Below are 13,395 nucleotides of genomic sequence, written 5' to 3'. Positions count from 1 at the left end.
GCAAAACAAACAGTGTGAAAGGAAAAGAAAAAAAGGAAAATGCAGCCAATTGCTTTCTCCCTGGACATGCAGGAAGTGTCACAAGGCTGAAGGGCGAAGTGGTTGCCATGGGGTACTTCATATGAAAATGCAGAAGGAACCACAGTCATACAAGACAGCACTAAACCCCAAGGAACCACAAAGCTAGCATTCCATGAGCCTTTCCTCCTTACCTGCCTCGCGCAGAATCCCAGTCCAGCACTAGTCTGGCCAGCTGCTTCCTCTGCTTCTGTATGTTGGGGATGTCTACCTGCAGAAGCAATGACAGCTAGAGTTAGAAAAAAAAGAAGAAGAAAGAAAGAGGAAGAAGAGAAGAAAAAAAAAAAACATTTATGTTGCGCTTTGCTCCTGGAAGACTCAAAGTGCCAGAGCTGTAGCCACTAGGGTGCGCTGTATAGGCAGTAGCAGTGTTAGGGAGTCTTGCCCAAGGTCTCCTACTGAACAGGCCTCCTGTGTCAGAGGCAGAGCCCTTAACCAGTACACTATCCAGCTACACAACACAGAATGTCCAGGCTGAGGTCCCATTACTGTGTGTTGGGGCAGCAGTATCTGGCAGATCAGCTAAGCAGTGAGTGCATCACTTTTAGCGCTTGTTCACACAGGCCTCTGCGGGGGGCAGGTTTAGCCCACGCCAAACACTTTTCTACAAGCGATCAGAAAACTGTTTGGAATCGGTTTCCATTGTTACGTCTCGTTTTGAGCCCTATATTGGACACAGAACCACTGAATGCAACTGCCGCTGGAGGCAGGAATTTCAATTCACTGCAATATTCATACAATCGCCAGCAAACGGTAAACATATTGAGATGAATGCTCCCAAGGAATCACAAAAACAAAACCAAAAAGAATTGTAAAAATAATAGATCCTCCGTGACTGACAGCTTACTGCTCTAACCTGGTCAGTCTATATTACTCCTCCATCAGGCACGTGTGTATGCAGGGGGTAGGGGGGAGAGCGATTACTCTTGTTAGCTGTAGCCATGAGTTCCTGTTGACTCGCAGACCATTATTTCGATCTTCCTAAAAAATAGCTTCAGCTTGACTGAAGTGAGAGGTATATGAAGGCTATAATATTTATTCCTTTTTAAACAGTGCACCTTGCCTGGCTGTCCTGCTGAACATCTGCTTTTAATACTTTTCACCACAGACCTGAACAAGCATGCAGATCAGGTGCTCTGACTGCTATCTGACTAGATTACCTGCATGCTTGTTTCAACTGTGTTATTCAAACACTACTGATGCATGAAAGATCAGCAGGATGCCAGGCAACTTGTATTCTTTAAAAGGAGATAAATATGACAGCCATATCCCTTTCACTTTAGGTGTCCTTTAAGTCAAATTAAATACATAGAACACTGTACATGAATTGGGTCTTTATAGAACACAGTACAAAAAAACCTACAGCACTCCCACCTCCAGACATTTCCCTTTCATGTACATTTCCATAAAGCCAGCAGCCCTCACCATAGTTATAGCTGTGGACTCAGCAATGGGGGTTAAATAACACAAGCTGCTACTTTTACTAGATTTATAATACACAGGATGGTGATTATGGATGCTGTAATGCTAATAAACTTGAGCTGTAATGCTTCTAATTTTCTCTAACTGCTCCATCTCTGCATCCATCAGAATTTCAGGTTAAAACTGAATATATAGTCTATTACGATTACGGTACCTCTGTCAGCTGGTTTAGGGGGTCCAGGATGTCCCTCTCAATCTGCATCTCATGCTGGGAGAGCTCTAGGGCCAGCCGCTGCTCTGCATCCGCACATGAGTTCAAGGTTTTCCTGCAAAGCAGAGACACTTCATGACATCATTCCTGCCCCTCATGACATCATTCCTACCATACATGCCAAAGATCGGCAGGGTTTTTAAAAAAGATGGTCAATGGGATGCAAATTATTCTGGCTTGCATGCAGATTTCATGCAGCTTGGAACTGAGCCACTCAAATTCCACAGGAAGTTAAAGTGTATCTAAACTGAAATAAAAGTGGCCAGCTGAACTTGCCTGGGGCTTCTTCCAGCCGAAGCCGGAAAAAAAGTCCACCACAGGCACCTTGGAAAAAAGGACCCTGCAATAGATGCCCATTGGCGTCAATGTGATATAATTTGAGCACACGGAGGCGCTGGATAAAATAGCAGGCGCCCAGTCTTCCTGCCATGCAAATTGGTTTTATTACCCAAATTTCATCACATTGCTGCAAATCACAGATTTGTGGCAGGGGTAATGTGTGTTTGGTTAAGGGGTAGGCATCAGTAGAGGGAGGGTTACATATCGGTAAGGTTTAGGCATCTGTGGAAGGAGTGTTAAGGCCCCACTTACACTTAATCAGTTGGTACGTGTTTTTTTTCCCCCTTCTCCGTAGCAGCGCATTATGAAAAATCTTTCAGCTAAAACGCATATTGCATGAATTGAGCCATTGGGAAACGTGGGCATTACTTTGAAAATCGGTTTTGATTAAGTGTAAATGGGGCCTAAGGGTTAGACTTTTGTGGAGGGAGGGTTAAGGGTTAGGAATCGGTAGAGGAAGGGTTAAGGGTTAGGCATCGGTAGAGGGAGGTTTAAGCATTAGGCAGCATCGGTAGAGGGAATGCTAAGGGTTAGGCATCGGTAGGGGGAGGGTTAAGCATTAGGCATCGGTAGGGGGAGGGTTAAGAATTAGGCATCGGTAGAGGGAGGGTTAGGCATCAGTAGAGGGAGGATTAAGGGCTAGGCATCAGTAGAGGGAGGGCTAAGTATTGGTAGAGGGAGAGTTACGGGTTTGGCATCGGCAGGGGGTGGGTTAAGAATTAGGCATCTGTAGAGTGAGGGTTAAGGGTTAGGCATCAGTAGAGGGAGGTTTAAAGGTTAGGCATCGGTAGAGGGTGGGTTAAGGGTTAGGCATCGGTAGAGGGAAGTTTAAGCATTAGGCAGCATCGGTAGAGGGAATGCTAAGGGTTAGGCATTGGTAGAGGGAGGGTTAAGGGTTAGGCATTGGTAGAGGGTGGGTTAAGGGTTAGGCATTGGTAGAGGGAGGGTTAAGTATCGGTAGAGGGAGAGTTACGTGTTAGACTTCGGTAGAGTGAGGGTTAAGGGTTAGGCATCAGTAGAGGGGGGCGGGGGTGTTTAAGAGTTAGGCATCGGCAGGGGGTGGGTTAAGAGCTAGGCATCAGTAGAGGGAGATTTAAAGGTTAGGCATCAGTAGAGGGAGATTTAAGGGTTAGGCATCAGTAGAGGGAGATTTAAGGGTTAGGCATCAGTAGAGGGAGATTTAAAGGTTAGGCATCAGTAGAGGGAGATTTAAGGGTTAGGCATCAGTAGAGGGAGATTTAAGGGTTAGGCATCGGTAATTTGACGTATCTCATTCCAAGCTCAAGACAGCTAGAATTAAATATGCATACATGCCAGAATTATTTGCATCTCATTGACCACCTCTGCTCCACGTTAAACGAGTGCTTTAAGCGCTTTAACATTATTCGGTTTGTCGGAGGCTTCTTAGCCCACAAGTTCTTTCTTGCACTCTGGCAATTTGGTGAACGTCTTTAACTTCTGGCTGCTAAGCTTCCTGTGTCACCCACCCAGGCATGTTCTTCATTCACACATGCAAGGAGTCCTACAGAAAAAAAAAACTGCCCCCCAGTGGAACGTAACTGTGCATATTTTGTAATAAAAGCACAAGGAGAAATCAATGAAAGTCTGATCCACCAGCCTATCGGCCCAGTCTTTACAGCTCCAATCATTAAAAAGCTGTAGAGAATGCTAAAGAGTTGCATATCTGTCAACATGCTCATTCCTCAGAATAGGTGGGGCTCAGAGGCCATATTTATTAAGTCTATCATTGGGCTTTCTGCAACTAGTCATCTGCAATGGGGCCCAAGATTGACTGGGGTCCCCTCGGCCCTAACCCGCTCACTGGCCTTTTTCTGTGTTACATCGCTCTGGGATTGCCAAACACTTTACCCAAGGCCAGCACATTCTCTCCTGCAGGGTCTGTATCGGTGAGTATGTTGGTTGAGCTACAGTGTCATCACTTTGAAAAAATACGCCCATGATACATAGTTAAATTATGTTGCTATCGTTTTGTAGAGCATCCAGCAATACAAAGCTAGAATGACAGTGATGAGTGATACTGAATCAGACAGGGTGCTGTAAGATTAGGTGTCAATGGCTACTTACAATACTGGAAACCACTGGGAGGTCCCCTGTATATATAAGGACTCACCAGGACCTTCGGAGGCAATTGCCAGAGAGGCGTTGGTGTGGCCAAATTCCCAGTGACTTTAATCTGGTCCAGTAAGCCGCAGGATCTGGTGAGTCGTTATATACAAGGGGGAGAGCCCACAATGGTTTCCAATATTGTGACACTTGCATCTGATTATGAACTAAACTTGATGTTGCTTAGCCTATTAGTTCAACATCTTTTTACCATTACACACTAGTGGGAGGCAGTGCTCCAAAACTCTGCATTGGACACTATTGAGTCAGCGCTATTGTGGGGGACTACTCAAGGGACAATTTGAGCTGGGATTTCCTAATTGGTCTATTTTAATTGTTATTTGTTTATTTTCCTTACTGTATTAACACTTTGTACATTTTTGGGGTTTTATAAATGGCTGATCACTGATTAGGGACTCAGTAATTCATGCCTTATCAAGCTGTTATCAACCTGTATGCCTCCAACAGGCTGTTCTTTTAGCAGGTAAACCTTTGTATAGCAGGTAAACCTTTGTATGCTGCCTAGAGTTCTACTTTAAAATGTAATTGTACACTTACATTTTTTACAATCTCACCTGCTGACCAGAACTAAACTGTGCAAGAACTTACCCTAAAAGAGTTTCATCGCTTAGCTGGATACCTCCTTCCACCATGGTCTGAGACACGCCCATAAGGGGGAGCTTTTTCTGCAAGAGAGACAGATTGAAAATCATAAACCAAAATGGATGATGTGCAGTGACCCCACCTCAGCCAATCAGAAACCTGCTTTGAGGCAGGAGACAGACTTACATATCTCTTATCGGGGTCAATATCGGGCCGCCCCTGTAAACAGCCAAGGAGCTTCTTGTGGGCATTGTGGCAAACCAGCCGCACATTGTCAAGTCTTCTCTCGATCTATAAGAATCAGAGCCATAGTTACTACGCTGCATTTGCTTTTATCGCCAATTGTACAATCAGGGCTGTGCAGTCAGTACAAAAATCATCCGACTCCAACAACAGTTTATGAAACTACAGACTCCGACGCCAGGTATCCAAACATTTCTCTGACTCCTCGACTCCAACTCCACAGCCCTGTTTACAATATCCAAATTAATAAAACAGACTCAAAGTGGCATCAAATTTATACCTACCCAACTCTCTCTGGGTCCTATCCTATTAAAGTGAACCTGAACTCACAACTTACTCGCTGCACTAAAAGATAAGCAACAGCAAAATAACATTTAAAGGAAAACATTTGTTACAGCTGATACAAATCTTGCAATAAGTCTGCAGTGTATTTACTTTCTGTTTTCATGGAAGCAGACATAGGGTTAACATCCTGTGTTTACAAATTAGCTGCTCTGATGAGGCAGCCAGCTGACACAACTGAGAAACCAAATTACAGTTGTGATTAGTACCTTCCTTGCTGTCCCTCATCTTCTGTCCTTGGGACTACCATGGTTCATGTTAAGATCATGGAGGTAAAAAAGCACAAATCCAAAGGAGGTACTAACGTTTCTTCTCAATATACCAAAAATAAAATCAAATAAAAAAAATCCTCTTGCTTGGCACACCATGTATTCATAAAGATCTGAGCCTCTAATCCAATCTCCAAATTAAGACCAAGCGCAAAGCTCCCATCAGTGCACCCAATACTATTTTAGTCAAGGTTAGACTCTGGTGTGATGAGTCACCCAATGGCCTTACATTTCCGGAGGGAATTAAAGCAGTGAGATTCCCAGCTCTGCCCGGGCCCGGCAGAGACTAATTTCATCTTCTGGAATACTCCATCTTATAAACTAAACAAAATGTCCAAGTAGAAGCAAAGGACCTTCCCATGACAAACAGGACAATGGGGACATGCAAGCCATATACAAAAATCTGAGTGTTCTGAATACTGAAGGCTGGATAGTCACCACCACAGATATGCAACTATCTCCAGATACCAGGATTTAGCAAACTTGGAGTGGACTAACTGCACTTGGTTACATTGCCAGCATAGTGACTTTAGCTGCATAGCACATGCACCCACCTACACAAACATTGAGTGGGAGCGTGTGCTATGCAGCTAAAGAGACAAAATGAGAAAACTAATGCCATGCTCCACCTTTACCACTGACATTTACCACCACCCTCATCTTAAAGTGGATCCGAGGTGAACTTTTATTCATTGCATAATTGTGTTCCTTTCCTATTGTTTATAGGGCATTCCTCAAGCCAAATACTTTTTTGTTTTAATACACTAATTCCCTATAAAACTAAATAAACCACGCCCACAGGTTTTCAGAGAGCCTTGGCAGTGGCAATGGCTCATGGGAGCTCAGTCTGGGCAGGAGGAGGAGGTGTTACTAGCCATTGATTTCAGAGGCAGAGGGGAGGAGGAAAGAGGGAGGAGGGGGGATTCGTTTTTTTTTCACAGGCTTAGTGATCAAGATACAGATAAGCCTGCCTCTGTGTAATGTTTACAAACAACATGGCTGCTGTCATTGTATCACAAGAAGAAATAATAATTTTCTATTAAAGCTGTTTGCATCTAAACTTTAGATAAGATATATAGACAAGTTACTTGTTATAGTTCGTTTTTCATCTCGGATCTGCTTTAAATGTAATGCAGGGAAATGTAGTCCAGTGTCTGCTGTTCTTCCTGCTGTAGAAGTCACATGATCAACTTGAGACTAACTCGCCCAATCCAGAGAGGGCAGGAAGCTATAGGTTATTTTGTCCACCTGATTTCCCTTCGCCTTGTACAAATTCTGAGTTTGTTGTGCTTTGAGGGAATATATGCTGGGAAACTAAATGTGTATTTTAACTATAACTATTGTACTGTAACTGCTATAGGCAGACATGTGAAGGAAATTACATAAAAGATCATACCTCCCAACATGTTGGGTTAAGAAAGAGGGACACTTAAAGACACACCCCTGAAACACCCCTAGCCACGCCTCCTCCACACCACTAGTCATACATTCGACAAACAATTCATAGGCAAAAGACGCAGTTTTATATATCATACCACATTGGTCCTCACTATCCTCATTAGCTTTCATTCATTTTAACATTTGAAAATAAGACATATAATGATGGGAATAAAGTTAAGAGTCAAGAAAACACACTTTTCAGTTGAAAAATACAGATATCTCCATAGATCTGTACATCGGTTCTGAAAGAGGGACAAAAAGAAGAAAGGGGGACAGAGGGATTTGGTTCTCAAAGAGGGACTGTCCCTCCAAAAAAGGGATAGTTGGGAACTATGAAAGATAGTTGTAAAGGCTAAAAACAAAAAAATATAAGATTTTTAGAAGCCGGGGAGATTAGCAAAGGGAGAAGAAAATACTCTAAGTTTCACACATCACATCACATGCAAAGAGTCCCACAGCTGAAATCCTGCTTAATCCCAGAGATCCTGAGAAAACGGCACACAGAGGTAGAAGAGGAGAGCGTTCTGTGTGCACAGATCAAGCCCAGCTCCCACTTACATTGAAGAAAAAAAACAAGAAAAGTTTCAGAAAAAGTTCTTTGAGCAAAATAAAAAAAAATATTCCTTATATTTTGCAGCATATCACAGCTGACACAGCTTGATGCCGCCTCTCTCCCCTTCCTATAAGTAGCTCCTCACCAGCTGTACAATCATGTTATTAGGGGGCAGGTCTGACTGCCATCCACAAAGCATGCATGCCTCACAAGGGACCTCTGTATATCGACTGAGTGGCTTCAGGTTGTCGGGGGTAAGCAGTTGAGGACCTTGGATCCAGTGCATAAAGAAAAAGGGGTTTTTTTTATACTGCAAAAAGTAAAACTAAAATACGAAAAGTAGAAGAAAGTAAAAACAAGATTGCATTCCCTCACAGAAAAGAGAGGGTTCTACAGAGCTCCTATAGACAGTTCGACCTCTGTGCAGAGTAGTCTGGCCAGCTCCCTACCTTGCCTTTTCTCCAATATGACGGCCAAGCAGCAGTCATATGAGCATATCTCCCTTTTTCTGAGGGACAGTGCTTCTTTGGCAATCTCTGCACCTCTTCTTCATATGCCCCTCTTGGGAGCTGCCATGAACTAAACAATAAATTAAAGTAGCAGATATACAGTGTTAGCAAGCACCAGAGTTTTAATATGGGCACTGGTGTTTAGCAGTTACAGCAGTTATGATCAGGCTGTAGAAATAAGCTAATGTTAAAGAGAAACTCCGACCAAGAATTGAACTTTATCCCAATCAGTAGCAGATACCCCCTTTTACATGAGAAATCTATTCCTTTTCACAAACAGACCATCAGGGGGCTCCGTATGGATGATATTGTGGTGAAACCCCTCCCACAAAAAAAATTCTAAATACGTACTCTTGGCAGTTTCCTGCCTGTGAACCCTGTTGCATTGTGGGAAATAGCTGTTTACAGCTGTTTCCAACTGCCAAAACAGCAAGCAGCAGCTACATCACTTGCAAACAGAAAAAATGTCTCCATATGATAAATGTCAGAATATAAATCAGGGATTTAAAATATTTTACAATGGACAAACATTGACTAAATCATTTATACATAAATATTGTAAAAATTAAGCACTTTTTTATTACATTATTTTCACTGGAGTTCCTCTTTAAAGAGAACCTGAACTGAAAATAAAAAGTAAAAATAACCAAACATAGGTCACTTCCCTCCTGTGTAGTCTACTCCTCAATCTCTTTCTCCTCTCCTGCGTCCCATTTGTCCACTGTGATCAATGGATTTCTCCTTCCTCCATTTTAAAAATGTCCATTACCCCCTAACAGCTTCCTGGTCAGCACACTGTTAAACTGTAATATCACCCACTTGAGCCATAGGGAAACCTGGACATTACTTTGCACATTCAGTTGTAACTGACAGCTGCTGATTTAGAACTGATAGCAACTGGTATATTTGAGTTCTGACAAAACATTGTCAGAACTGGAAGGGATCACTGTAAGAAGAAAATGGTGAGCCTCTGAGAGGAACTGATGGTGAGGTTAGTATGTAATATTTATTTGCAGCTACGTCATGTGTTTATTTAAAATAATTTTCCTCGCTTCAGGTTACCTTTAAGGTAGAGGTTGGGTATTAGGTTAAGCTACTAACTTTTATGTTTCAGGTGGTAAGTATTTGGTTATTAGCGAACGGTACAGCACCGTGGAGGTTGCAAAGGAGGAAGGCAAGGTGAAGCGATCAATGCAAAGCTGCTTGTAGCCCATCAGTAATAGCACTTTAATGATATTTTAAAACCTTACCAGGAGTCCACACTAAACACTGGTGATAGTCGTGCCACCCTCAACAGCCCTTTCCTGTCCCTGTGATTGCCCTGTGTGCACATGCTCAATGACCACTTCCACCCACAGCCTAAGCACAAATAAGGGTGGGAGTGTTGTCTCACAGAAGGATTGGGTTGGGTGTATTGTCACGTGAAGGGGATGAGCTAGTACAGTAGTATAGGGCAGCCACTGTAGCTGCAGCATCAGCACTTTGCACCTGGCAGAGGAGCCACAGCCATAAAGTTCACTTTATTTAGGTAACTTTATCAAAAGTTGACTGTTTTTCACCTATAAATATACTGCTTACTTGCCAACAAAGGAACCTGTGAGCAGGGAATCATATGTACTCAAGTCTTTGAGGTACACTCAACTTTACGTGGTATTTTTCTGGCAGGAACCAAGGAAAGGCATTTTGTCCAAGGAAAAATTAAGCGGGCTATTTTTGTTTAATAAGTGAATTCTCCACCTACCCAGTGAGTCTGCTCGGCCCGGGGATAGTGACTCAGACTTGGCACTGCATACCGTGAGAGGAAGGTCCTGCCAAGTGTTGCGCAGGATACAGAGAAGAGTGCTATGTGCAGCACAGACCTTTGTGCCCTGCAATATCGTACATTAGTGCTCCTGGGTAGTGAGGCCTAGTCTCTGTGACAACCTCGCCGTGCAGAGAAAGATGGTCCCCTGTGAGCAGCTGCCATCGGAGACCGTCACCGTGGCAATCTAGATACAACATACTATGCTCACTGAGGTGAAAGATGCAGTAAAAGAATAGCATCTCCATTTACTCTTATGATATATAAATGGTGAACACTTGAGAGGACCAGTCTCTAAACTCCCACACTGCATCACAGGAACCAACAAAACTAAGCGACTGGTCACTAAAATCCCACACAACACCACACAAACCAACACCACTAAGACTGGTCACTAAAATCCTACACAATACCACACACAAACCAACAACACTAAGAGAACGGTCACTAAAATCCCACACATCGCCACACGAACCAACAACCCTAAGCAACCAGTCATTAGATCCTGCACAACACCATACGAACCAATAACACTAAGCGAACAGTCACTAAAATCTCACACAATACCACACGAATCAATAACACTAAGTGACCAGTCACTAAAATCGCACACAACACTAAGCGACCAGCCATTAGAACCCCCCACAACACCACACGAACCAATAACACTAAGCGAATGGTCACTAAACTCCCACACAACACCACATGAACCAACACTACTAAGCAACCCGGCAACTAAATCCCAAATAACACCACATGAACCAACAACACTAAACCACCGGTCACTAAAATCCCACACAATACCACAGGAACCAACACCACTAAGCAACCGTCACTAAAATCCACACAACACCACACAAACCAGCAGGAAACACCAGCATCTGAATCACTATATTCTCTTATTGCCTTAGCTAGGCTAAGTTTCTATTAGGGGGCCTGTGTTTCAGGCCCAATGCGGTGTTTTGGATCACGTGAAATGTGTGCGTTGTGGGGCTCAGTGTTATGTTCCTCTATGGAGGAACAACCACATTGTCTGAGAAAATGCTGCAAGACCAAATGAATTTTTATATACGTTTCCACGATTCACACTAAGTGGAAATGGAGCCTTAAAGAGAAAAACTCCATGTGGGGTCATTGGACTGAGCATTCATATGACACACATTACGTATGCCAAGATTTCAGCTGTACAGTTTTATGGGCCTGTTTCCACTATAGGCTTACGTTTTACGAGCGAGAATTTGTATGCATATTTTTACATATAATGTGCAAATCTAACGCACTTCCTCCTACTTTGTAAAAGGCTTTTAGGGCCTATTTCCCCTACGTGCAAATTGTAGCACTTTTTGTGCACGCAGTTTTGGATGCAGAAATGCAGCTTATTAAAAACAATAGGCTGCATCAGAATCATAGGCAGGTGGGGGGGTGGGTGGAATAAAAATGCTGCAAGCTGCAGTTATCCACACAATGCATCTGAATCCACCATAGCTGTGCATGGAACAACTGTAATGTGTCGGATACAAAATTCGCATAAGTACGGGTCATTTGCGCAAACGCCACAATTTGATCCGGATTTTCGCCGTCATTCGCCCGACCCTTAGCCGATCCTGGAAGCAACATGTTGCTTGGTTCATTCTTTTCCCGCCACGCTTCTGTGTCCCCCTACGGGAATGAAAAGCGCTGCACGCCAAAAGGCAGCAAATGCTTTGGTGCAAGCTTGCAGAAAAGCATTTGAAACGAGGTGCTGGGCTACCACGGCAGCTGGTTCAGATGTCCATGTGACATCTGAAGCCCTAAAACTGGAGACCAGATTGCCCAGCAAGCTCATGGTGAACCTGGACTCCTAGGAATGTGTAACAGGCTGTAAAAATTGGAGAAGAAATTCAGTCAACTTCAACAGTTCCTTCGCCAGCGGAAGTTCCGATTTGCTGAACACCACGACAGACAGACAGACACACACCTTTATCTATAAGCAACAGTGAACCTCACTCTTCCCATCTTGAACTAGTTAAAATAGTTTGCAGATTTTCTGTGACATCTGATAACCACTTTTATTTTTAGAAGATGCAGAGGTAAAGCTACTATATTTATACTCTATAATATGCAACAGTCATTAAGTAAGCTAGCCAATTAGTGCCTGATGAGTACAGGCAGGTTGGAGGATGGGAATAGTTGGTTTGTGAATACAAACTTTAGAAGGGGAGTTAGTACACTGTGCAGTATGGTTAGATAACAGCTGACTACAGTACATGTGGATAAAAGTACAGTACATGTGCTTACAGCATTTGGGGAAGTGTACACTGCATGTGGATAAATGTATAGTGCATGTACATAAAGAGCATGAGTAAATGTCGAGCATGTGGTAAGTATACACTGGATGTGGTTACAGCACGCGGGTAAGTGTACAGTGCATGTGATTACAGCATGTGGGTAAGTGTACACTGCATGTGATTACAGCATGTGGGCAAGTGTACACTGCATGCGATTACAGCACGTGGGCAAGTGTACACAGCATGTGATGACAGCATGTGGGTAAGTGTACAGTGCATGTGGTCACAGCACGTGGGTAAGTGTACAGTGCATGTGGTCACAGCACGTGGGTAAGTGTACAGTGCATGTGGTTACAGCACGTGGGTAAGTGTACAGTGCATGTGGTTACAGCACGTGGGTATGTGTACAGTGCATGTGGTTACAGCACGTGGGTATGTGTACAGTGCATGTGGTTACAGCACGTGGATAAGTGTACAGTGCATGTCATTACAGCACGTGGATAAGTGTACAGTGCATGTCGTTACAGCACGTGGATAAGTGTACAGTGCATGTGGTCACAGCACGTGGATAAGTGTACAGTGCATGTGGTCACAGCACGTGGGTAAGTGTACAGTGCATGTGATTACAGCATGTGGGTAAGTGTACACTGCATGTGATTACAGCACGTGGGCAAGTGTACACAGCATGTGATGACAGCATGTGGGTAAGTGTACAGTGCATGTGGTCACAGCACGTGGATAAGTGTACAGTGCATGTGGTCACAGCACGTGGGTAAGTGTACAGTGCATGTGGTTACAGCACGTGGGTAAGTGTACAGTGCATGTGGTTACAGCACGTGGATAAGTGTATAGTGCATGTGGTTACAGCACGTGGGTAAGTGTACAGTGCATGTGGTTACAGCACGTGGGTAAGTGTACAGTGCATGTGGTTACAGCACGTGGGTAAGTGTACAGTGCATGTGGTTACAGCACGTGGGTAAGTGTACAGTGCATGTGACCTTATAAGCGAGGCATAACCGAACCAGTGGGGGGCTCAGTATACAGCACGTGGGTAGGTGTACAGTGCATGTGGTCACAGCACGTGGGTAAGTGTACAGTGCATGTGGTTACAGCACGTGGGTAAGTGTACAGTGC

At 43.7% G+C, this 13,395-nt stretch overlaps 1 protein-coding gene across 5 annotated transcripts in view; it reads right to left on the bottom strand.

Moving 5' to 3' along the window:
• ARHGAP17 (Rho GTPase activating protein 17) overlaps positions 1 to 13,395 on the bottom strand; it is a 186,367-nt gene that overhangs the window by 49,124 nt on the left and 123,848 nt on the right. For all 5 annotated transcript variants that reach the window (XM_068244288.1, XM_068244287.1, XM_068244291.1 and 2 more), the window contains exons 3-6: positions 5,024 to 5,128; positions 4,844 to 4,920; positions 1,715 to 1,826; positions 213 to 289 (exon numbers count right to left, since the gene is read on the bottom strand). In XM_068244288.1, coding sequence (XP_068100389.1) covers positions 213 to 289; positions 1,715 to 1,826; positions 4,844 to 4,920; positions 5,024 to 5,128 — 371 coding nt within the window. The remainder of the gene's footprint in view (positions 1 to 212; positions 290 to 1,714; positions 1,827 to 4,843; positions 4,921 to 5,023; positions 5,129 to 13,395) is intronic.

Source organism: Hyperolius riggenbachi, chromosome 7 (assembly GCF_040937935.1).
Source record: "Hyperolius riggenbachi isolate aHypRig1 chromosome 7, aHypRig1.pri, whole genome shotgun sequence".
Lineage (NCBI taxonomy): Eukaryota > Metazoa > Chordata > Amphibia > Anura > Hyperoliidae > Hyperolius > Hyperolius riggenbachi.
Note: the sequence above shows the minus strand (reverse complement) of the source record. Positions and strands in the feature narration are given on the sequence as shown.